Source organism: Ostrinia nubilalis, chromosome 27 (assembly GCF_963855985.1).
Source record: "Ostrinia nubilalis chromosome 27, ilOstNubi1.1, whole genome shotgun sequence".
NCBI lineage: Eukaryota > Metazoa > Arthropoda > Insecta > Lepidoptera > Crambidae > Ostrinia > Ostrinia nubilalis.
In genome coordinates, this window is record NC_087114.1 from 5,065,035 (window position 1) to 5,089,691 (window position 24,657).

The window sequence follows — 24,657 nt, forward strand, 5'->3', positions numbered from 1 at the left end:
ACCCTCTAGTATTATTAAAACAGATCCCAGTTAGTGCAGTCACCTCCACAGAATATTAATGTATTAGTATAATAAACCGAAAGTTAGTATTAATTTCTTAGGGCAGACGTACCGGTCCGTACGTGTCCTTACTGGCAAACGGATGGACCGAGATTGATAGGGCTCCGTCTTTCCCGATATTAAAGGTCCCTTTACTAATCTTTTTGGCTATGATATCAGTCAGTATATTGTCGTCCTCCTCACTCAGGTCAATGACCTCTTTCAGGACAGATTTCTGGCTCTCTTTAGGTAGTAACATAAGGTTTTGTGTCATGAATTCGTTTTTGGCGTCTAAATATTTCTTTTCTAAAGCCTTTGCGTCTTCAGTCTTTTTGTCAGCTGGCAGTTTTGACCAATCACAGCCGTTTATGAATTCGGATATCCTGGAGTAGGATTCTATTAGCTTTTCTAAATTGTTCTCTTTGTCTGGGACTTTGGGTCGCTTTTCATTCGCTTTCATGAGCGAGAAGTCGAAGTATTTGTTGTCTTTCGGCCGCTTTGGTAGATCGAAAGCGGCTTTCTCAGCGAAGTCCTTCATTTTGTCTAGAGCGTTGTATTCCTCTTCTTTATAATTCTGGTCAAAATTTATGGTTTTTATGGGCGAATTTTGGTTATCTTTCGGCCCTGGTACCGGTATCAACGACAAAGATATGGGCGGCATTATTCGCTCTTTGGTCGTCTTAGTCGCGGGGCCCATGACTATATCTGGTATCTTCCAATCACTGTCGGTACCAGATTTCGGTATCGACGGCAGAGGCTCGATGGTGAGCTGCGTTCGGTTCTTGTTGATATGCTGTTTCGGATTACGATTTTTGTTAGTTCTTTTTTTTGGTATCAATTTTTTTCGGTATCTTTATTATCAATTGGATTTATGACAACATTGTCAATCCCGAACGTTGTTAGAATCACGTGACCCAGGAAGTTGGTAATACATAAATAAATATAAAAGATATACTATACTATATAAGACACACAGCTACTACCAACTAAAGAAGCTAAGAATTCTAACGCTCTACGGAAAAGCAAAAAGGTACCAATTTTCGTCATAATACCTAAAGGAACTTTTTGCTTTTTTATAGAAAAAAAACTACAGATAATACGTATGTGAGCACAATGTTGCCAAGCGTCAAATTGATAATAAAAAATATAAAAAATAAAACAAACACAAGCACATGTATTTTTAAAAACATAAATATAGAGTAAAAAATTCCCGCGTTACAGATTTTACAAAAACACAAAAAAAATACCATCATCTAAAACAACTTTTCGCATTGCATTTTGAACTTTAAATGCATCACTTTAAAGTTCAAAATTACTTTATTACAGTTCAAGTAGAAAAAACTTTTTTCAAAAACTGTAAAGCGGGAGCCATTAAAAATATAAACACATACAAATCCCAATGATCTACTGAACATATATCCCAATAGTCCCCAATAGGTACATGTAGGTCTAGACAAGTGGCATTTTTGATCGAATCGAAAATCGAATTCACGGAGCGATGTAAATCCATACAAAAAACGCCGGAGCTAAGGCATTTCGACATTACAGGTCATAGGAGACTTATCAACTCGGAAAGGGATCAACACCGTATCGCCTTTTGCGAGCTGTCATCGCCTTTCGCGCGCTGTCATCGCCTTTCGCGAGCTGTCAACCGCGAGGCGAGGCGTTTATGTTATAGATGACTCACGCTGAACTGTCCCACCAAACTCAATGACAGGGGGGCGCTACTATCGTTCAACTATATGGTTTCCAAAATGGCAAAAATCGGAACCAGCGATCCGGTATTGACGGTGGCGCCCCGCTGTCAATGTCATGGATAGGACAGTTCAGTATTTTGGAACTATACGGTGCAACGCACACTTATCCAGTGTGCGTTGCAGTATGGAGTTTCACACAAAGAATACAGAGGTGGAATTATGTAAAGCAATCGTAATCATTTGACAGTCATAACGTACGATAAAAAGTTAGTTAAACAAAGCGTTTGACAGAACAATCGTACGTTATGAACTGTCAAATGATAACGATTGCTTTACACAATTCCACCTCTGATCGCCTCGAGTTGATACGGTTACTACGATCCCTTTCCGGGTTGAAAAGTGTGCTACGTCCTTAAACTGTCACGTTTGCCACTTGTCTAGGGGCCCAGGTCTGACATACCTCAAGTAACTGTTGACTCCTAGCTTCCTTCTCCCGTTTCGCCATCTCTGCCTTTTCGTTTCTCTCTAACTCTCTGACTAGACGAGCCTGCGAAGAAAAAGTATTAATTTACTATGTATTTAAGGTGTTTATAATTATTAATATTTTTTTTGTAAACTTCCTTAGCAGACTCATCTTTGTAATGAACAACTACAGCAAAAGCACTACGATTTTATTTTATTCAACAATGCATGACTATTTTAGTAATTGAAAGTGAACTTTTATGAAATAGGTGTGATGACATAGTGTTTCTTGTCTTGTTAGCTTTCAATCGGTTGCAAACCTAATAAACATCATACCGTCATTGAAATTCTAACACTGCGTAAGTAATTTTTTGTCGGATTTATCATTTTGATGCCATTGGATGAAGAAAGACCGCGTGCTTTATCCGACCAATCTCCTGTAAAATGCACATTTTTGATTTACGCACTGTTACGTCTGCTGGCTGGCGGTGGTGTTACTTAGTTATAGGTGCGGTCCACCTCGCTTTGGGCAACCTCTCTCAGTGTGTTACTTGGCCCCTAGTGCGGTTCATCGCGCTATGGACGAGCGCTGTGGGGCCTGTCTCACCACTCTATAGAGTGGAATTTTTTAATACCACCTGGAGGGAAAGTACTCTTAATACTGTAGATAGAAAATTTTACTAAAAGAAAACATTCCTTTATTTTTGAAAAGAAATAGAATTGCAATCAAAGATTTCCAATACTTTGCTTGCCACACCCGGGAATCGAACTAACTAAAATCTGCTAAAAATTACACCCTATATTTTTATTACATCGATCGTTAGGGTTAAGTATAAGGATGAAATCTCTCTAACAAACTTGATAAATCAAATGAAAGGAAAACCATGAAATCTTAAATTATTTTAAATATGTACAGGAAATTGTATGGTATGGTAGAGAATTTTCGAAAAAATTTCGAATATCTTTAAATACAGTTCTCTTTTTTTTTTTTTTTTTTAAATAAAGGAATGTTTTCTTTCAGTAAAATTTTCTATCTACAATATTAAGAGTACTTTCCCTCCAGGTGGCATTACAAAATTCCACCCTGTATAGGGGCTGCAGTGTATTACTTAGATCCGGAGGCAATCCTCCATATTGCAGTTGCCTCTATGTTTCTATGTTACCTGGTCGCGCGAACGGAGACTGGCGTCGCGGCGCGCGTCCCTGGCAGCTTGTTGGCGCCGCGCTAACTCGATGCGGCGGTCTACTGGTGGTGGTGTTGGTCGAGGACCCGCCAACGCTGCGAGGGCCCGCTCTTCTTCCAGCCTTCTCCCGTCTAAAGTCGCCGAGCACGTAGCATTTCGTCCAATGACCCCAAGCTACCCATCCTTATCGCTCGCGCTTAATTATATTGCTGTCGCGACTGTGCGACGGGCGGCCGCAGTGAGTGTGCGAGCCTTGCGTTAGGATACACCACTTATAATTTTGACGGGGATAAGAGACAGTCTGATGCTTATTTGGTCTCACCAGCGCGTTGTACTGCTTCACTGTGGGATATCTGGTCGCTCACTGGAGATTCAAGCATCATATGATCGTGGGAGCGGTCCACTGCGTTGTGGGCTGTCATATTGGCGTCACAGCGTGTTATCTAGCTACTAGAGCAGACCTCCGCCCTGTATACGTTACCTGGAGCATTCCATCGTGCTGTGAGGCCTCAGAGTGTTATAGATCTCTGTGGAATCAATGTACTGCGCTGTAAGGCTTCAGTATGTTACCTGGTCGGAGTAGCCTACCGTACTAGCCGTGTAGCAACTAGCATATAATGTATCAGATACTGTATCAAGTGAGAACATAGGCACGAGCCCGCTGCGAGCTGCTCGCGCGTGGTTCGCAGGGAGATCGCAGCGACCCGCCGAGTGGCAGTATCACTGCGAGCATAAAGGCGGCTTTTGTCACAAACACTGCGGGTCCGGGAGCTCGCAGCTAGATACGCCATGACAGTGGACGAGCCGCACTTTCTTGAAGGTTAAACACGTTACATGCTACGTTACGTGCTACATGACAGATGAGTACCCTGCTTAAGGCTTCAATGTGTTACCTGGTCGCGTGAACGGAGACTGGCGTCGCGGCGCGCGTCCCTGGCAGCTTGTTGGCGCCGCGCTAACTCGATGCGGCGGTCCACTGGTGGAGGAGTTGGTCGAGGGCCTGCCAACGCTGCGAGGGCCCGCGCTTCTTCCAACCTAGAGATAGACAATAATAATAATAAATACACTTTATTGCACACCAAAGAACAGAAAAGAAAGAAAAGGAACACATAAGGTACAACTAGGCGGTCTTATCGCTATGAAGCGATCTCTTCCAGACAACCTATGGGGAGGACAGTTACATAAAACAAATATGAAGGGGAAGGCGGTGTCGACACTAGTGAAATTAATAATAACAAAAGCATAAAATTAATCTGTTTTAATGCCTTATTTTGGACATCTAGACGGGTCCAAGCCCTCCTCTTGACATACTAAATAAACTGGCTTACTTCAACTTTGAGTCAAACGCTTTATTTATAACTATCTTATAATCGAGGCTAGTTTTAGAAGGGTACCTCCCCTCTCCTCACCAGCGGCTCAGCAAGCTCTGCTGCCGGTTGCACGTACTCTCCTAGCGCTAAACCTTCACTGTTTGGGTTGTTGGCGGACAAGCTGTAGATCCTGGCTACACAGGAGTTGCAGTGGCGGGAATGAGAGGTGGGAATAGTCCCGACCGTTTTTGTAAATCCTTGAGGGAATCTTTTGTCCAGCAGTGGACGTCCTTTGGCTGAAAGTCTTTTACAAATGGTTAGGTGTACCTCTTAGTGATCTCCTGCTCGTTAAACACCAGCGGCTCCGCAAGCTCGGCTGCCGATTGCACGTACTCCCCAACACTGTGCGCGCGCTAAAGCTGAAGCAGTCAGCTGATACATAGCTCGTAGGACTGACGGCCGTAGGGGCAGACACGTTCTCTAGTGACCACGGGCCTGAAGACGTAGCCGTAGACCTCTCACTAGATGGACCGATGATATGACAGTTCGCAGACAGCACATAGCTCATACTGATGATCGTTGGAGCTGACACGTTCTCTACTAACCACGGGCCGAAAGACGTAGTAGAGGCAAGCCTCCGTGGACCGACGGTCTACAAGCTCGTACAACTGATGGTCGTTGGCAGAAATGTTCTCCAGTGGCGATCACGGGCCGGATTATAGTATAGTATAGGCAGGTATCTCACCCGATGGACTGATGATATTAAGGTTGCAGGAAGCCCCTATTTCACTGTAATCCATTGGTCAAATCCATTAATGAATTAGATTCCTCTTCTGGGTACAGGAAGTATCTAGATACGGGCAGCACAAGATCGGTCGATGTAGACTGGGGGCTTTTTTGGCTGTCAAAAAAATGAAGCGATTTCGATAAAAGTGGACTGTATAGCGATAGGGAGACTTCCAAAATATTTCTGTGACTTGGGTGAAAAACTTTAAGATTGAAAATAATGTAAAAGGATTGCGATCGGGCTTACCTGGCTCCTGAAGATGTTTAGCCTGATACGTACAATTCAAGTAATCCCCCAGTGCTGGGCCCAGATGAGTTCCTACCGTCCTTGTACAAAGGATAAGTACCTCTTAGTGATCTCCTGCTCGTTAAACACCAGCGGCTCAGCAAGCTCGGCTGCCGGTTGCACGTACTCTTCTAGCACGGTGCACGCACTGAAGCTGAAGCAGTCAGCTGATACATAGCTCGTAGGACTGATGGTCGTCGGGGCAGACACGTTCTCTAGTGACCACGCGCCTGAAGACGTAGCCGTAGACCTCTCACTAGATGGACCGATGATATGACAGTTCGCAGACAGCACATAGCTCATACTGATGATCGTTGGAGCTGATACGTTCTCTACTAACCACGGGCCGAAAGACGTAGTAGAGGCAAGCCTCCGTGGACCGACGGTCTACAAGCTCGTACAACTGATGGTCGTTGGCAGAAATGTTCTCCAGTGGCGGTCACGGGCCGGATTATAGTATAGGCAGGTCCCTCACTTGATGGACTGATGATATGAAGGTTGCAGGCGGCATCTAGATACGGGCAGCACAAGATCGGTCGATGTAGACTGGGGGCTTTTTGGCTGTCTTTTACAAAGGATAAGTACCTCTTAGTGATCTCCTGCTCGTTAAACACCAGCGGCTCAGCAAGCTCAGCAGCCGGTTGCACGTACTCTCCCAACACTGTGCGCGCGCTGAAGCTGAAGCAGTCAGCTGATACATAGCTCGTAGGACTGACGGCCGTAGGGGCAGACACGTTCTCTAGTGACCACGGGCCTGAAGACGTAGCCGTAGACCTCTCACTAGATGGACCGATGATATGACAGTTCACAGACAGCACATAGCTCATACTGATGATCGTTGGAGCTGACACGTTCTCTACTAACCACGGGCCGAAAGACGTAGTAGAGGCAAGCCTCCGTGGACCGACGGTCTACAAGCTCGTACAACTGATGGTCGTTGGCAGAAATGTTCTCCAGTGGCGGTCACGGGCCGGATTATAGTATAGGCAGGTCCCTCACTTGATGGACTGATGATATGAAGGTTGCAGGCGGCATCTAGATACGGGCAGCACAAGATCGGTCGATGTGGACTGGGGGCTTTTTTGGTTGTCTTTTACAAAGGATAAGTACCTCTTAGTGATCTCCTGCTCGTTAAACACAAGCGGTTCAGCAAGCTCTGCAGCCGGTTGCACGTATTCTCCCAACACTGTGCGCGCGCTGAAGCTGAAGCAGTCGGCCGACAGCGCGGGGCACGGGTTCGACTCCAGGAACTGGAAGAAAAAGGATGTATGAAATACTAGCTTTCCGCCCGCGGCTTCGCCCGCGTTGAATTTTGTCTGTCACAGAAAAAACTTATCGCGCGTACCTATTTTAAAAACCGGGATTAAAAACTATCCTATGTCCTTTCCCGGGAGTCAAACTATCTTTATGCCAAATTTCATCAAAATCGGTTTAGTGGTTTAGGCGTGAAAGCGAGACAGACAGACAGACGGACCGACAGACAAACAGACAGAGTTACTTTCGCATTTATAATATTATTAGTATTAGTATAGGATTGAGAGGTCACTGGAAAAGGATGCATATTAGGGAATGGGTATGGTCTTTAATTGATTGGATAACATTTCCAATTGAAGTCAAAAGTCCCATTTAGACCTCTTTTAGATTGTATTGAATTGATCACCACCGGTCGATGACGATACTGATTACTTTGATGGACACAGGGTGTCGCGACACATGTAACACGCAAGCGACGCGCGTCCTATAAGGCCGCTAAGCGTAAAATGTCGCTTGTCTTTTGTCCATTAAGCGTGGGAATGTCATTTGTTTTTCTAGAATCTTCGCGAAAACGCCGCATGTCTTTCATCCGTTGAGGGAGCGGGCGCACGTCACTTGTTTTTCTACATTATTTGCGAAAGCGCCGCGCGTCTTTTGTCCGTTGAGCGAGTGAGCGAACGTCACTTGTTTTACTAGAATGTTCTGGAGTCGGCGAGAGCCAATACTCTTGTCATAATTCTAGACCCTAAGGCCTAGTAAATAAGACTCACCGCCTGCAGCTCGTGCATGCTCTTGATGGCGGCGGCGGCGTGCGGCTCGGGCGGCGAGTAGCTCACGTCGCCCTTGATGCTGCAGGAGCGCGACAGGCCCTTGATCACCGTCACCCTCCAGCCTTATAGGGACCCCAATATACCAACTACCCCCCATTTCCACTTAGAACCCTCTTTGGATCCCTAACTTTACATGGACTTCTATAAATGCTAACAGCTCCTATCCCTCCTATCCTACTATCAGAGGTCGACATAAAACACTTCGATAAACACAGGGTGCAACGCACATCACTGCGCGAAAGCGACGCGTGTCTTTTGTCAATTGAGGAGGCGAATGTCACTTGTTTTTCCAGTATCTTCGCGAAAGCGCCGCACGTCTCGCCCGCTAAGCGAGAGGGTGGCGAACGTCGTTTGTTTCTCTAGAATCTTCGCGAAAGCGACGCGCGTCTTTTGTTCTTTAAGATGACGAATGTCACTTGTTTTTCTGGAATCTTCGCCTAAGCGTCGCACGTCCGTTGTCCGTAGAGTGGACGGGCGTATGTCATTTGTTTTTCTACAATATTTGCGAAAGCAACACGCGTCTTTTGTCTGCTAAGCGGGGGAGGGCGCACGTCGCTTGTTTTTTCTAGAATCTTCGCTAAAGTGCCGCGCGTCTTTTGTCCGCTGAGCGCACGTCACTTGTTCCTCTAGATTCTAGAATCTTCGCGAAAGCGCCGCACGTCTTTTGTCCATTGATCGGGCGAACGTCGCTTGTTTTTCTAGAATATTCCGGAGTCGGCGAGAGCCAATGCTAGTCCTTATGGCCTAGTAAATAAGACTCACCGCCTGCAGCTCGTGCATGCTCTTGATGGCGGCGGCGGCGTGCGGCTCGGGCGGCGAGTAGCTCACGTCGCCCTTGATGCTGCAGGAGCGCGACAGGCCCTTGATCACCGTCACCCTCTTCCAGCCTTATAGGGACCCCAATATACTAACTATCCCCCCTATTTTACACCTATCTCTACTTAGACCACTTTTGGGTCTCCCCAACCTTCACATGGTCCCCATTATGCCGACAGCTCCTTTCTACTTAGACCTTTTGCAGAAAGCAATCGACCTTCATAGGTCTACATAGATCACTTTGATAGACACAGGGTTTAGCGACACAAATTACTACGCGAAAGCAACGCACGTCACTACGCGAGATCGACGCGCGTCTTTTGTCCGTTGAGCGGGCGAATGTCACTTGTTTTTTCTGGAATGATCGCGAAAGCGATGCGCATCTTACGCCCGTTGAGCGCACGTCGTCTGTTTCTCTAGAATCTTCGCGAAAGCGTCGCGCGTCTTTTGTCCGCTAAGCGGGCCCGCCCGCACGTCGCTTGTTTTTTCTACAAACTTCGCGGAAACATCACACGTCTTTTGCCCGTTGATAGGGCGGGCGAACGTCATCTGTTTTTTTGGAATCTTCGCGAAAGCGCCGCACGTCTTTTGTCCGTTGATCGGGCGGACGAACGTCGTTTGTTTTTCTAGAATGTTCTGGAGTCGACGAGAGCCAATACTCTTGTCATAATTCTAGACCCTAAGGCCTAGTAAATAAGACTCACCGCCTGCAGCTCGTGCATGCTCTTGATGGCGGCGGCGGCGTGCGGCTCGGGCGGCGAGTAGCTCACGTCGCCCTTGATGCTGCAGGAGCGCGACAGGCCCTTGATCACCGTCACCCTCTTCCAACCTGCGGAGAAATATATTGTTAAAGCATTGGCCGAAATACTGGGTGAAGAATCGACGAGCGACGAAGAAAGGCTGCAGGAAAAGCTTGTATTAATAAATAGATATGAATGTGTCAGATTTGCTGCTTGATGAAGGCTGTGCCTGTGCCCTACATGCGGTATATTATCAACTGTGGCTGTGACAAGCTCATGGATAGCTTAGTTTAGTTTATTTAGTTTGGGATAGTATGGCTTAGCAGTCTAGGGACACATGGAGTCTGAGAGACCCCCAACTGCAACAAGGTTCTAAATGTCCTCTCTCTCACCGAGTGCAAGCGGCAAGCACCGCCTGTTCGGAGTTTATGGGGCAGCAGTCTAAGGGACACTTGGAGTCTGAGAGACCCCCAACTGCAAACAAGCTTCTAAATGTCCTCTCTCTCACCGAGTGCAAGCGGCAAGCACCGCCTGTTCGGAGTTTATGGGGCAGCAGTCTAAGGGACACTTGGAGTCTGAGAGACCCCCAACTGCAACAAGGTTCTAAATGTCCCCTCACCGAGTGCGAGCGGCAAACGTAGCTGGCTCGGAGTCCAAGGGACAGCAGTGTAATCTAAGGGACACTTAGAGTCCGAGGGCCCCTCCTAAATGTCCTCTTACCGAGTGGCAGCTGTCTAAGGGACGGCAGTCTAAGGACAGCAGTCTAAGGGACAGCAGTCTAAGGGACAGCAGTCTAAGGGACAGCAGTCTAAGGACAGCAGTCTAAGGACAGCAGTCTAAGGACAGCAGTCTAAGGGACAGCAGTCTAAGGGACGGCAGTCTAAGGGACAGCAGTCTAAGGGACAGCAGTCTAAGGGACGGCAGTCTAAGGGACAGCAGTCCAAGGGACAGCAGTCCAAGGGACAGCAGTCTAAGGGACGGCAGTCTAAGGGACACTTTAAGACCGAAGGACCCTTCTAGATGTTCTCTTACCGAGTGCGAGCGGCAGGCGTAGCTGCGCGTCGTTGGATCGGCGGCTGGTGTCACTGGCGTCGGAGTCTGACGGACAGCTGTCTAAGGGACAGCAGTCTAAGAGACACTTGGAGTCTGAGAGACCCCCAACTGCAAACAAGGTTCTAGATGTCCCCTCACCGAGTGCGAGCGGCAAGCACCACCGGCATCAGAGTCTAAGGGACGGAGTCTGAGAGACCCCCCAACTGCAACAAGGTTCTAGGTGTCCCCTTACAGAGTGCGAGCGGCAAACACCACCGGCATCAGAGTCTAAGGGACGGAGTCTGAGAGACCCCCCAACTGCAACAAGGTTCTAGGTGTCCCCTTACCTAGTGCAAGCGGCAACCGCAGCTGCGCGTCGTTGGAGCGGCGGCTGGTGTCGCTGGCGTCGGAGTCTGACGGACAGCTGTCGGACGGACACTCGGAGTCCGTGCTCGCAGTCTCGCCTAGCAACGCTTTCAGCTTCTCCTGGAAATTTAAAAGCATATTATAGCATAGGTACTGGAAGTAACGATGAAATATTACAGTAGAGTGAGCCGCGATGAATGTAAACTACTTTGAATTAGGCCAACGTGGCACGCCATTATTCCCAACGCTTTAACTCCTGTGTAGCCAAGATTCACAGATTGACCGCCAATAAAAACCCAAACAATGAAGTTCGAGTTTGTCTCAGGGGAAACCAAACTGTCATTGGACCAGCAACGAAGAGTTCGAAGTAAAGGATCAACTCCCTCCCCCCCCCCTGTGAAAAAAAATACAGGTGACAAAACAATAGTTTGGGCTGGAAAGGAGTCCTGAAGTAAAATGTAGCTTGTTCGTTATCTCCCACATACCAAATCAGTCTCTCCCAGCAGTTGCTGGGCCAAGGCCGGCCTGAGGCCTAAGGCCCGGCTCTGGGCCAGGAGAGAGGCTACAGTATTCTTCTTGGGCTTGCTGACCCCGCGGCCTAGATTGAAAGGCCTGCCCTATTTAACTTGTCTATCTTAACTTACCAAGTCAGTCTCTCCCAGCAGTTGCTGGGCCAAGGCCGGCCTGAGGCCTAAGGCCCGGCTCTGGGCCAGGAGAGAGGCTACAGTATTCTTCTTGGGCTTGCTGACCCCGCGGCCTAGGTTGCGAGGCCTGCCTTCCCGCGTGGGCCATGCGGGGACAGCTGTGGGAGAAAATTGTCATGATGATTACATGATATACTTCTTCTTCTTAAGTGGCCACGGATTCGTGAAGACATTTATTTATTATACGTGTATTAGGGGAAAGAAATAAAATACACGCATATCATTAAAGTCTATTACAGACAGACGTCGTCACGCGCATTCTCCAATCAAAAGTACCAACTTTAAAAAGAAGGCTGCCAAATGAAAAAAAAAAAGAATAAATCATTTGAATCGTCGCTCAATCGAGAAGGTAGGTGTTTGCCAAAACTCACCTAGTAGAGCCTTTATTCTGGAAATACACTCTACCTTTCGTCACTTTCAGCTTGCTACTACTTGTCTACCCATTACTTTAGTCTTCTACCGAATGACTTCATCCCAGATCTAACGACAATAACTTTACAACTACTACTTACATTCACTGTCCTCGCTGCCGCTTGATTTAGGTCTCGGTAGGTCCGCCACTTGCGAGTTTAGTTCAGGCACCACACGCCTTGGCTTTGCACCTGGCTTTCGTCGAGCTGTAAGTAAAATATCATCAGTAAATTAATCACAGTAGTGTTTAGTGAGAGAATTTAAAGGAGAAAAATCTAATAGCCGTGAAGAGTTAGAATAAGACAAATAGAGCTTTGCGATATGGACCTACTTACTTTAAGTATCAGTTCACAAGTAGGTATTAACGAAAATGTTACAACATTTATTTATGTTTGGGAAACATACAATTACAATATAATTTAAATAAGATGCAGTAAAAAAAAACATAAACCAAAAGTTTCCACAGTTCAATATAGGTACACATAAAGTTGGGCACATTATTTGTTACTACCAAGATACATAACTAATTGATGTTAGAACCAAACCTTTCTTTGGAAGAAGTCTTTTTTTTAGATTTTTCTAGATAACTTACATATCCTATCGTTGCCAGAAGCGTTGAGCGAACTGCTGAGTGACGTCAGCCGCGATAGCGCATCGGACGCGTGTGCAGTGGCTGTAATAAAAAAAACCTTATTAAAATAGAATTAAGAATCATTTTTTGTTGCGGCGCTTCATTTCTGGACTTTCCGATTGTCTTGAATTTTGGTTCTTTATTTTGATTGACTATAATAAAAATAGTTTTTGTTTTTGAATAGATTCCATTTATCTGAAACTTGTGATATCTATTAAATAAAGAGGCCTATAATATTTATTTACCTGCCTCTGTTAAGGCTTCGGCAGACCAAACGCAAACAGTTGCGACAAAATAATTGTACAGCTCCTCTAGTGGTTACTTTCAAGAACTAAAATCTTCATAGATATTTTGACACACTCGCTAGCAAGAACGTTTAATGTAAACTCACTGTTTCTGTAGGCCTTAAATAACTAAAAAAAAATTGTACTTACGTGGCGTAGGTTTAAGAGACAGGTTGAGGGGCGCATCCTCGTCCATAGACTGCTTTAGACCCAAGTCTAGGGGCGTGTCGTCTGAGTTCGATTTTGTGCTGAGGTTTAGGCCCGAATCTGGAAGGAATGACGGTAGATAAATATTAATATAGTAGCTTTTGCCGGCAGCTTCGTTTGCGTTAAACTTTGAACTCCTGTTTCGTCCCCTTAGGGGGTGAATTTCCTTTCTTAGTTGATGTCATAACAACTATCTGCGTGCCAAATAGCGCAATCCATTCAGTTTGAGCGGTAGTGTTGATCCGTCCGTATAAACTGCTTTTTTAAATACAAATCTTGCTAGCATCTAGATATGCGACTGCACCCTATAGATATTGTGTACACAAATTCTTATATTCTGCGGATATTAAATAAGAGGCTAACAACGCTGCGTTTCTTTCGCCATTTCTCACCATTATAGTAGACCAACCGTTATTACATGTAGGTATAAGTGCCCTGAAAATTCCTAAAAACTAATTGAATTTGAATTCAAGGTGTACATCGATAGAGTTGTATTTACACAGCTCTCGCTCGAGCGCGGTAAAGCTCACGCCACTCTGGCATTTGAATTAGAATTTTAAGTGTATACCAATAAGAGTATTATTTACCAGCGGCACTGGCAGAGCCGGCCAGTTGTCGCTCCAACGCAGCCAAACTGACGCCGCTCTGGCTTGCAATGGTTTGAAGTAGCTCGCGGGAGATGCCTGCAAAAAAGGGACTTAATTACATAAGGTATACGTATCAAACTAGTATAGATCATGATTATTTGCAAGGTGCCAGCACTACAGCGTGGGGAGTGTAGGCCAAATCCTCCATTTGCCTCTGGTAAATTAGAAAGGGTCGTCTGCAGTCGAGACTAAATAATGACGAATGCTGATATAGTCTGGCGTTTAAAAAACTTAGGTCATTTAGTGTCTACTGAAGGAGGACGATTCTCTCTATTTACCTATTAGAAGCAAATTGGTCTACACTCTCCACGGTAGCCAGAGGGTTGCGGAGACCTGATATTCGAGTATTTGTCCCTTCATCACCTCTTATGACGTATATTGGTTCTACTCTGCCAGAATTTCTCTGGAATGGTTCAGTACTGTCATCATCATCATTTCAGCCACAAGACGTCGAGCAAAACATATGCCTTCCTCAATGATTTTCAGATTGGCCGGTCGATAGCGGCCTGAATCCAGTCCTTTTTAGGGTTCCGTAGCCAAATGGCAAAAAACGGAACCCTTATAGATTCGTCATGTCTGTCTGTCTGTCTGTCTGTCTGTCTGTCTGTCCGTCCGGTCCGTCCGTCTGTCCGTCCGTATGTCACAGCCATTTTTTTCCGAAACTATAAGAGCTATACTGTTGAAACTTGGTAAGTAGATGTATTCTGTGAACCGCATTAAGATTTTGATGCAAAAATAAAAAAATAATAATAAATATTGGGGGCTCCCCATACTTAGAACTGAAACTCAAAAATTTTTTTTTCGTCAAACTCATACGACCCCACACGGTCTTCAAAAATGATATCGAAGTTTCTAAAATACTTTTTTTCTAAACCGAATAGTTTGCGTGACAGACGCTTCCAAACGGGAAAAAAGTTGGTCCCCCCCCCCCTCTAACTTCTAAAATAAGAAAATGAAAAATCTAAAAAAAACATATGATGTACATTACTATAAAAACTACCAACGAAAATTGTTTTGAACGAGATCTAGTAAGTAGTTTTTTTTTAATACCTCGTAAATCGTAAACCGCTTATTACCGCGTAATCTTTCATACTAATAACTTAAATAAAAAATAATAATTTTAATTTCATAAATCAATGGTACGGAACCCTCGGTGCGCGAGTCCGACTCGCACTTGGCCGGTTTTTTCCTATGTACAGACGACAGCACATTAAGCTAATCATTGGAGCATCTTATGTCGTTTTAACATGAGCTATTTTGCAACAAAAATGAAATGAAATTACCCGCATAATCCGACAGATTCGGCGGCGGCGTTCCCGACAAAGAATTGCCCCGGTCCGGTTTGTTCGGCAGTCGGATCACTTCCACCGACGACCGCGAGTTGCCGTAGTCATCCTGCAACAAGAACAACAATATACAACTTTTCTAAATGTAAATAAATAAATATCCTTGGACATTTTAAACTACGCTTTCAGTCCCAAACTAAGCAAAGCTTGTACTATAGGTACTAGACAACGGATATAAACATACTCAAATACTTTTTTTTTGTAAATACATACATATTAAACAACGTAACACCGAGACCCGTCACAGAAATTAAAATTCATCATTTAAATTTCTGCCCGGCCGGGAATCGAACCCAGGACCTCTCGGCATAGTAGTCCGTTCTGAACCACTAAAGTACGGCCAACGAGAAGCGATACCAAATGTAAACAAACCCAATGTCATGGGTGAACCCGTCTGACTTTGACATATTTTGGCGGGAGAACGAGACATTACGACAAATACACAAGATGGGAAGAGACAGAATATATTGTCAACTCGACAGTCATATCGACCTTTTGTATCGCTGCTAGTTGGCCGTACTTTACACCAAACGGCCGACATAATAAGTCTAGTTTCCCTGTGTAACATAGAGCTCATTTCAACTCAAGTCTTACCACTTTCTGCCTCTTGCTAGGGACAGGGGTGCTTCGGTCGGCAGACGAGGGATGCACGGAGACCTGTGGTGGGTCTAAGGATATTGTCTAACTATGCACCTTATCAATAATGACTTAGAGTTCATTTTAACACAAGTCTTACCACTTTCTGCCTCTTGCTAGGGACAGGGGTGCTTCGGTCGGCAGACGAGGGGTGTCTTACTATGCACCTTGTTTCTTTAACTTTAGAGTTCATTTTAACACAAGTCTTACCACTTTCTGCCTCTTGCTAGGGACAGGGGTGCTTCGGTCGGCAGACGAGGGATGCACAGAAACCTGTGGTGGGTCTAAGGATATTGTCTTCTTTCTCCCTCTATTCGTAGAACCGGGCGGCACCTGATAAACAAACACTAAGGTTACATACACAGTGGAAAACGGAAAAAATAATGTGTTTAATTTACTTTGGATCTTGTCTCATTTAAATGTTAATAAGGTGCTAAAAAGCTGAGATCTAATTCAGTTTAAGAGATTGAATTAGACTATATGTGCTTAGACTTCTATCAAAACTCTGCTTAAATACATCGTTTTCGTATCACTCAAATGCTGTCCACAGCTGGACAAAGTTCTTCCTCCCCCAAGGGTTTCGAAAATAACGGCTCTTGCGCTGCCTGCACCGAGGTGCCTTCACTCTACGAACGATAAGCCCTGCTCACTCATCAAAGCCACCTTTGTGGGGTCAAGAACTCTAGATCAGGGTTTCCCAAACTATAGGTCGCGACCCAGTTAGTGGTGGGTCGCGAGCGAACATTGAGTGGTCCCTGCCTGTAGAACGACACATCACCCTATAGATCAAGGCTGCTCAACCTTTTGAAGAGTCGGGCCAAACGGTGGATTCAGTCGTTAACGACGGGCCACCTACATTTTTGACAGCTAACTTCAGAGAGATCTTAAAGTTTGTACTGTGCTCGGCGGGATTTTTTATTTGGTGCGTTTTTTTTTTTCAAACTGTATATGCGCGGGCCACTTAAAATTCTTTTAGGGGCCACACTGTGGCCCGCGGGCCTGGAGTTGAGCAGCCTTGCTATAGATGCTACAGGTCCAAGTCCTTTATTTAGACATATTGGTAACGGGTTAAATTTCCTATAGGTAGGTCCCGAGTATGGGAACTTATATCAGATGAGTCGTAGCCCAGACATCTTTGGGAAACAATGCTCTAGAAAGATAAATTCTCCTAATTCAATGGTCTAATGCCCGTTTTCGCCTTCAATCCCTAATTTTTAAGTGACCCCTATGGTAACGCATAACAGGAATTTTGTTTTCGTAAGGGTCACTTTCCACAATGAACAGTCCTGCGCTGCCCGCATCCAGGCTCTTCCCGAGACCTTTACCAGATCGTCGGTCCACCTAGTAGGAGGCCTGCCCACGCTACGTCTTCCAGCCCGTTCATTGTGGAAAACCTTGGGGGAGGCCTTTGTCCAGCAGTGGACGTCATTTGGCTGAAACGAACGAACGAACGAACGAAGGGTCACTTAAAAATTAGGAATTGATGGTGAAAACAGGCATATGACAGTCTAATTAACCGCTTGAGTCCCAGACGGCATTAATTAATGTCATAACAATTGATTATCTATTGTGTCTAGATTCGCGGGCCTTGATGGATTAATACACGTAGTAACTTATTAGTAATCTGTTGTATTTTATACCGGAATCATAAGTAGTTGTTACCTTAGGCCCCGCCAGTGAGGAAGTGTACTTGATGATCTCAGTGTCGGGAGGCAGTCTCACTCCGCCCAGCACTGAAGATGGATCACTGGAACAAACGAAAAAATTGTTAGACTACGGCACATTAAGCTACACTGTGGCGTCTTATGTATTTTGTAATAAGAGCTATTTAAGAACGATAGTTAACTTTCCAAATTACTTGCGTTTAGTCACACTTGTGCCAAAGAAAAGAAAGTGAGTGCATCATTATTAGTAAAGAAACATAAAGAAAATGAACATGTTCAAACTACTGAACGAATTTTGAAGAAACTTTACAATTAGGTTCGTTTCAGCCAAATGACGTCCACTGCTGGACAAAGGCCTCCCCCAAGGTTTTCCACAATGAACGGTCCTGCGCTCCCCGCATCCAGGCTCTTCCCGCGACCCTTACCAGATCGTCGGTCCACCTAGTAGGAGGCCTGCCCACGCTACGTTTTCCAGCCCGTGGTCGCCACTCGAGAACTTTCCTGCCCCAACGGCCATCGTCTCTACGAGCTATGTGCCTTGCCCACTGCCACTTGATTTTAGCAATTCTGCGAGCTATGTCGGTTACTTTGGTTCTCCTACGGATCTCCTCATTTCTGATTCGATCACGCAGGGAAACTCCGAGCATAGCCCGCTCCATCGCCCTTTGGGTGACCTTGAGCCTTCTTATGAGGCCCAATACAATTAGGTACATTATTGTTAGTTTATCGAAATCCCAAGGTACGGAAGAATCTAGTGACATATAAATAAATAATACGACAACAATTACAAAAGTTAAAGAACATAAAGAACATTTGTTTTCTAAGTTGTATTTTATTTTATAGCTTTAATTTAATTTAAATATTGAAATAACTTACCCGCCTTCCAAAGCAGCACTAGAAGAGAAAAAGAAATGTGTTAGTACAGTGATCGTTGATCACAAATAAAAATTAGCATGCAACATCTAGGTAGTCTGTGATATTAGCACGAGTACAAACAATTAAATACCTACACAAGAACTGGTTGAAACCAAATAGGCAACAAATCTAAGAATCCTTACGTACAAAATTCAGAAATGGGGTTTTAGGATAGCTATTCGAACCCCTATTTATTGATAGAGCTTATGCGAGAGGTTATTTCAGTGTTAGTAACACTTGATATTATTTATTTATTCTTGGTATTCTAGAACGTTGCTTGCTTAAGTAAAGCAGCAAATCGAATGCACAGCCACTAAATAGAGCTCTGTGATTGGTTCATATGTCACCCAGTGCGTCTACGCGCACTGTGAGACCTCATAGTAATGTTTGTGAATCAGGTCGTTAGTCTTTATAAGTATTTACCTTAGTATGGTGTGCGGCAGGCCGGTAAGCGAGTCGATGCCGCCGTGGCGGTCTTTATCGGACCCTGGCATGCCGAAGGGGTATAGCGGAGACATATTCTGAAACAAATTCAATGTTGGGTAATTAATTTCTTTCCTTTTAATTGACAAATAATAACCTTACATCTAACGTTGTAATAAATGTAGTGGTTGGAAAAATGAATTCTCTCAGTCCTGAGGACCGGAGTTTGATACCCCGATGCATACAAAATCAAAATGATAAGTCATCAAATCGTAGGTTCAAATTCAAATGTTTATTTGCTTACTAAGAGCTGTATAGGTCTACGCCCGACCCGAATTCGTGAGTAGACGTTTACGCATTAGGTTCGCTTACGCATATCCCATTTCCGGCATCAGATTTGTCTAGCAGTTTTCTAGATCCGTATTTTAACGGTATCAGATCGGACGTAGGTTGGACGTAATGCTATCAAACCGCGCTAAATGTTAACAAGAGTGTTATTACGGTAAAAAAGCTCTTCTTCTTGTCGTGTCGGCAACAAACCTACAGTGTCAGCCCAAAACTCCGCCACAAGAGTGGCGTTGTCAGTAGCCTTCATAAAATCTTCCTGGAGATGTAAGTAAAAAATATCAATCAAATTAGATTGTATGTAATCGTTTTACCTTCCCCTTAGCAGCGGCCGCGACAGCCGCGTGGTAAGCGCCATGCGCCGCTGCCTGTGCCAGCATAAGATCGCCGCGGAGCAGCGCCAGGTCCCGCTCCTTGCCTTTGGAAGATGACGAGGAAGATGGCTTCCGACCTGAAGAATAGTAAGAGAAATTGAGAAAAGATCGATCATTAGAGAATTGAACAATACCTAATTACAATAGGACTGTAGAACAGTAGAAGTACCTACATCATAGCAATGAATATGCAACATAATAAATTCAACATGTATGTAGATACGCTGCCGCGCTGGTGACTTTAAATTCATTCGTTTCCAGTTTCAAGTATTTTCCCCTAAGTTTTGGTGGTCAGTCAGGCCAACCGGTAGATCCTGACTACACAGGAGTAGCACTCAAAGCATGATCCCCTGCCAGTATCAGCGCGTCTATGCAGTTAATTTATTCAAACATTCAGTGCCTACACTACATCCCTAAGAGCGTAACAACATATTCTTAACGCACTCATCTTACGCTTTGCTCATAATTTGTTCCTAATTCAATTGTTAACTTACTTGACTGAGAAGGCGCGGAAGGCTGCTTGCTGCTCGACTTAGACTGATGAGGAGCTGAGACCAGGCTGTTGAGAGACGCCAGACTTGATAACGAAGCTTGCGAGTGCATCGTGGATGGAGACGAGGTCTTTGGGAAGCCGTAACTTGACCCTGAAGAGAAATAGTTTAAGAACATTAGACATATGAAGTAGTTACTCGTTCGCTGTAAGAAGGTCCGGGTGACACTTGTCACTCTATAAAGGACTGGAGCTTAGGATATTATAGGACAAGAAAATTCCACGTTCACGAAAGATTTTGTTTTTAAAACTTAATGTTTTACGTCTATATTTCTACCATTATTACCCAACCACCAAAATAATTAATATAAGCTAATAGTTTTGCAGTTCACAGAATAAAGGCACCTATAAAAGCAAAGATGATGATATAAGTTTTACTCCCATGTTTACAACTAAGGCCTACTATCCATGGAGGCGTAGCTAAAAAGGTGTACTGTCCACAAAGACGTAGCTTCAAGTAGCACAGGCTGTGTCAACAACACGTTAGTTGACTTTGAACTATGCTTCAAAGCATTAAGGTCGATATCTAACTCTAAACGCACACAACTCACCAAGCTATGTCTAAATGTGGCCCTATAAAACCACCATATGATAATGAACGCTATCCCAAAGCAATAAAGTAGTTAGTACTCCTCACTCCACCAGCACAAATTGTTAAAGGACTCTGAACTTTATTACAAAGCAGGAAAGTCGATACGTGCCCCACTCACTCATATTCGGCTGCGAGTTGGAGGTGCTCGTGGAAGGACTCTTGTCCTTGGTGGACGTGCTGGATGATGTGCTGCTGCGGCCTGACCTGGAAAAACCAACCTTAATGTTAACGGAATAAGTGCAGTAATCGGTGGTCATACTACTTTGAGTCTTGGTGTAAACTTGGTGTCCTGTGTAACCAGGACTAAAACGGTAAAACGGTGGACTATCAATGGTTATTTGGGTAATATGATATTTCGATTTAGATTTAAAAAACTAAATTAGGTACCTGTGACAGCACTACTAGAACTAAGCAGAGGACCACGAACTATGATTAAAAACGACGATATACTTATGGAAAAAGTTTGAAAAGAAATAGTCAAAAAGGTGAGACCTGAAACGATGATTTATCCCTTTGCACCCTCGTAAGAAATAAAATTTTCAATAGATAGATCATCATTTAGCCAATGGCAGTCTACAATACTTCAGTCAACCAGTACGTGGCTTGCTCAAACAGAGCGAACCACAGTCTGGGGCGGAGCCGAGAATGAATGTGGTAGGCCAGGGGTGGCCAACTTGATTAGACATAAGATCTACTGTTTACTAACGAAACCCTGGGTAATCTACCACTTACATACTTCTTGAAATCTTAAATGAAACAGCATAGTTTAAGTACACAATCATGTAGTATTTTTTGCCTAGCCACGATCGACTGGGCTAATAGTCGCGATCGACCGGTTGGCCACCCCTGGTCTAGGTCGTCTAGCTCGGACAATAACTCGTTCCGTCCCAAAGACTGGTAAGACACCGTCAGGTTTTAGTGAGAGGCCCTGCCCATGACAGCCTCATTATAACCCACTGGTTCCCCCTGGCCAGTGGGTATGCAATTTCATGAATTTCCTGACTAAAAAAGGCTTGGACTCCCTATGGAAAGCATGATCTTCCACTTTTTTATACACTGTCACTATCTCTATGTCTGACCAATCAAGATAAGATCTTACCTCTCATTCCTTCCAGGTTGCTTCTGCTGCGTCTTCGGCTGCTTCAGTCCAGCGGCCGACAGCGCCGACAGCGCGGAGTAGGGGTCGGCTAGCGGTGGGAAGTTCAGGCCAGATGCCTGCAGCCGGGCCAGGTAGTCCTGCGCTGCTAGGTGGGAGGCCATGGACCACCATGCTGCGCCTGAAAGAAGAGGATATCGTGTAAGATATTTGTTGCCAAAAATTTTTGGGTTGTTCTGTTAAGAGTATACCTGAAATGTGGAATTGCTTATGATAAAAATCTCACCCGATTGCTGCCAATGTGTTCTATGGTGGAGCGAGCTTGCCAAGAAGATGCCAGTTTACGTGCCTTGAAACGGAACTATTCCCACCTCTCGTTCCCACCGCTGCCACTCCTGTGTAGCCAGGATCTACAGCTTGACCGCCAATAACCCAACCAGTGAAGGTCAAGTTTGTCCAGGAGGAAATTTAAATTTTCATTGGACACGCAACGAAATTAATCAGAAGAACATAAGAGGAGTTCGAACTTGTTCCGAGTGCGGCGGATTATACGTTGTAGGCCCGGCTTTTAAGCACGTGATCCTTAAGGGAAAGATGTAAGGTACTCATAAGACAGCCGAAGAATGGAAAGTAAATAGCATAATTATGATTCTTACTGGCAGCAGGGTGCAGTCCCAGCGAGGCAGCCTGGTTAGCGGCGACCCCGAGCGTGGTGGGCGGCGGGTAGCAGCCGCCGAAGCCGAACAGCGCCGCCTGTGACCCTCAAGGGAAGGTGTAAGGTAGCTGGACGGTGCTTACTGGCAGCAGGGTGCAGTCCCAGGGAAGCAACCTGGTTGGCGGCGACTGAGCGTGGCGGGCGGCGGGTAGCGGCCTCCGGAGCCGAACAGATGTATGCTATTCTCAAGGGTCGATTATAGAAAGAAGTAACGTAGCTAGATGAATCTTACTGGCAGCAGGGTGGAGTCCGAGCGAGGCAGCCTGGTTGGCGGCGACCGAGAATGATGGGCAGTGGGTAGCAGCCTCCGAAGCCGAACAGATGTACTTACTGGCAGCAGGGTGCAGTCCTCAAGAGTCGATTCAAGTAAGAAGTAACGTAGCTAGAAGACTTACTGGCAGCAGGGTGCAGTCCCAGCGAGGCAGCCTGGTTGGCGGCGACTGAGCGTGGTGGGCGGCGGGTAGCGGCCTCCGGAGCCAAACAGATGTACTTACTGGCAGCAGGGTGGAGTCCCAGGGAGGCAGCCTGGTTGGCGGCGACCCCGAGGGTGGTGGGCGGCGGGTAGCGGCCACCGAAGCCGAACAGATGTACTTACTGGCAGCAGGGTGGAGTCCCAACAAAGAATCCTGGTTCCGAAGCCGAATATACGTGTGCGATCCACAAAGGAAGAAGTAAGGTAGGTAGACCCTCATATAACAGCTGAAGAATGTAAGGTATATGACATAAATATGATACTTACTGGCAGCAGGGTGGAGTCCCAGGGAAGCAGCCTGGTTGGCGGCGACCCCGAGGGTGGTGGGCGGCGGGTAGCGGCCACCGAAGCCGAATAACGCCGCTTGCGCCTGCGCTTGGGCCTGCGCCGCCGCGCTCCCGCCACCGCCGCCGTCTCGGCCCCAGTATGCTGGAAAGAGAAAACGAAATTAAGCCTTCAGGTTTAATTACTTGGTCCATTGGTAAGCTTTGAGCTGATTAGGGGCAATTATCAAACGTTGAGAAGAAACCTCTGTTTCAAAACTTACAAAAATACTCGTATTGTCATTGCCGAAGGAAGAAATTACAGTAATATTGATGGCATTATTACTGGATGCCTTACTTAGAGCTCACGGAGTGATTTTTCACCTGTCACCTGTTGCAGACAGTCAATTCAACTGTGAATTGTGAACTAATATGGCAGAGCTACGTCATTTCAAGATAAGATAAACTTGATCTTCCGAAAAACATCATCAGAGAAATATGACAAAGAGCCTGCCCAATAATCCAGCAACCTGTAATGTAATATTCATAGTTTCTTATGTGAAAATAGCGACATGAACCCATTTAATGCACCAGCCCCTTCCTAATAAAGTGTTTTACTGTATCATATCAAGATAATACAATGACGCATGTTAAGTGAGATGATGTCAAGTCATTCTGTCAATAACCTGATGATGCAAGGTCAAGGTTAACCCTTATCTGGCTGAGGCCTAGGTCATGCTGATAAGAATAAAAGTCATTATAAAATGTTACAGATATTTTATCTACAAGATAGTCTTCAGGGTAATTAATCATAATAACAACCACCCCACATTACTCTTTGTGAAAGGTGATGTTATAAAAGTATTGATTGAAACTATTTAGTAGGCCCTAGTCAAAACGAAGTAAGAATACTAGGTTTCCCTAAGACGAACGGAACTCTACTAAAATAAAAATACTATAAAAATTAACAATCTATGGCCCTATCTAGGCCATAGACTAAAAATATTAATCACTATATGCGATTTAACGTAGCAACATTATCTACATTTAATTTAGATTGGCCTCCCCTAATGCTTTCCACGTTGATCGATTGGTAGCGGCCTGCATCCAGCGCTTCCCAGCATATGTTCAGCAGTGGACGTCCTATGGCTGAAATTATGATGATGATGATGATGATGAATTTAGATTGTTGTATGTTACAGTATATTTATAATGATTACACGTTAATCTACTTAACGCTATGGCATCGTAAGTAGTCGTATGGGGCCATTTTGCAAGAAAAATTACTATAATGTCCTGTCTGCACGTCATACTCTTTATTACCTTCATAGTGCAACACAACGTAATCAATTTCCTAGACTGACAGTAACTAATGACACAAATATGCATTAAAGTAATACGTTAATCATATATTAATCAAACTTTTCCACTTAGCGATGAGAGAAACGCCCATCCCTTCCGGCCTTAGGTCTAAATGCATAACGTGAGTCATACACCGTTTGCAAGACACCTGACAAGCCATACTAGAGTTAAATTCAGTAGGCACAACGGTAAAGATATTCGCATTAAAATGGCTTCAT

At 45.0% G+C, this 24,657-nt stretch overlaps 1 protein-coding gene across 1 annotated transcript in view; it reads right to left on the reverse strand.

Moving 5' to 3' along the window:
- The window catches only part of LOC135084795 (uncharacterized), a 142,120-nt gene that overhangs the window by 48,077 nt on the left and 69,386 nt on the right, over positions 1 to 24,657 (reverse strand). The window contains exons 4-32 of the mRNA XM_063979532.1: positions 23,082 to 23,243; positions 21,631 to 21,808; positions 20,641 to 20,735; positions 19,884 to 20,033; positions 19,330 to 19,466; positions 18,671 to 18,768; positions 18,209 to 18,226; positions 17,331 to 17,415; positions 15,879 to 16,001; positions 15,627 to 15,713; positions 14,970 to 15,081; positions 13,627 to 13,722; positions 12,983 to 13,099; positions 12,510 to 12,590; positions 12,019 to 12,123; positions 11,447 to 11,604; positions 10,784 to 10,922; positions 9,369 to 9,493; positions 9,177 to 9,300; positions 8,611 to 8,735; positions 8,130 to 8,235; positions 7,789 to 7,910; positions 6,875 to 7,014; positions 6,350 to 6,544; positions 5,826 to 6,020; positions 4,296 to 4,417; positions 3,705 to 3,797; positions 3,362 to 3,513; positions 2,197 to 2,283 (exon numbers count right to left, since the gene is read on the reverse strand). Of these exons, the coding sequence (XP_063835602.1) occupies positions 2,197 to 2,283; positions 3,362 to 3,513; positions 3,705 to 3,797; positions 4,296 to 4,417; positions 5,826 to 6,020; positions 6,350 to 6,544; positions 6,875 to 7,014; positions 7,789 to 7,910; positions 8,130 to 8,235; positions 8,611 to 8,735; positions 9,177 to 9,300; positions 9,369 to 9,493; positions 10,784 to 10,922; positions 11,447 to 11,604; positions 12,019 to 12,123; positions 12,510 to 12,590; positions 12,983 to 13,099; positions 13,627 to 13,722; positions 14,970 to 15,081; positions 15,627 to 15,713; positions 15,879 to 16,001; positions 17,331 to 17,415; positions 18,209 to 18,226; positions 18,671 to 18,768; positions 19,330 to 19,466; positions 19,884 to 20,033; positions 20,641 to 20,735; positions 21,631 to 21,808; positions 23,082 to 23,243 (3,527 nt within the window). The remainder of the gene's footprint in view (positions 1 to 2,196; positions 2,284 to 3,361; positions 3,514 to 3,704; positions 3,798 to 4,295; positions 4,418 to 5,825; positions 6,021 to 6,349; positions 6,545 to 6,874; positions 7,015 to 7,788; positions 7,911 to 8,129; positions 8,236 to 8,610; positions 8,736 to 9,176; positions 9,301 to 9,368; positions 9,494 to 10,783; positions 10,923 to 11,446; positions 11,605 to 12,018; positions 12,124 to 12,509; positions 12,591 to 12,982; positions 13,100 to 13,626; positions 13,723 to 14,969; positions 15,082 to 15,626; positions 15,714 to 15,878; positions 16,002 to 17,330; positions 17,416 to 18,208; positions 18,227 to 18,670; positions 18,769 to 19,329; positions 19,467 to 19,883; positions 20,034 to 20,640; positions 20,736 to 21,630; positions 21,809 to 23,081; positions 23,244 to 24,657) is intronic.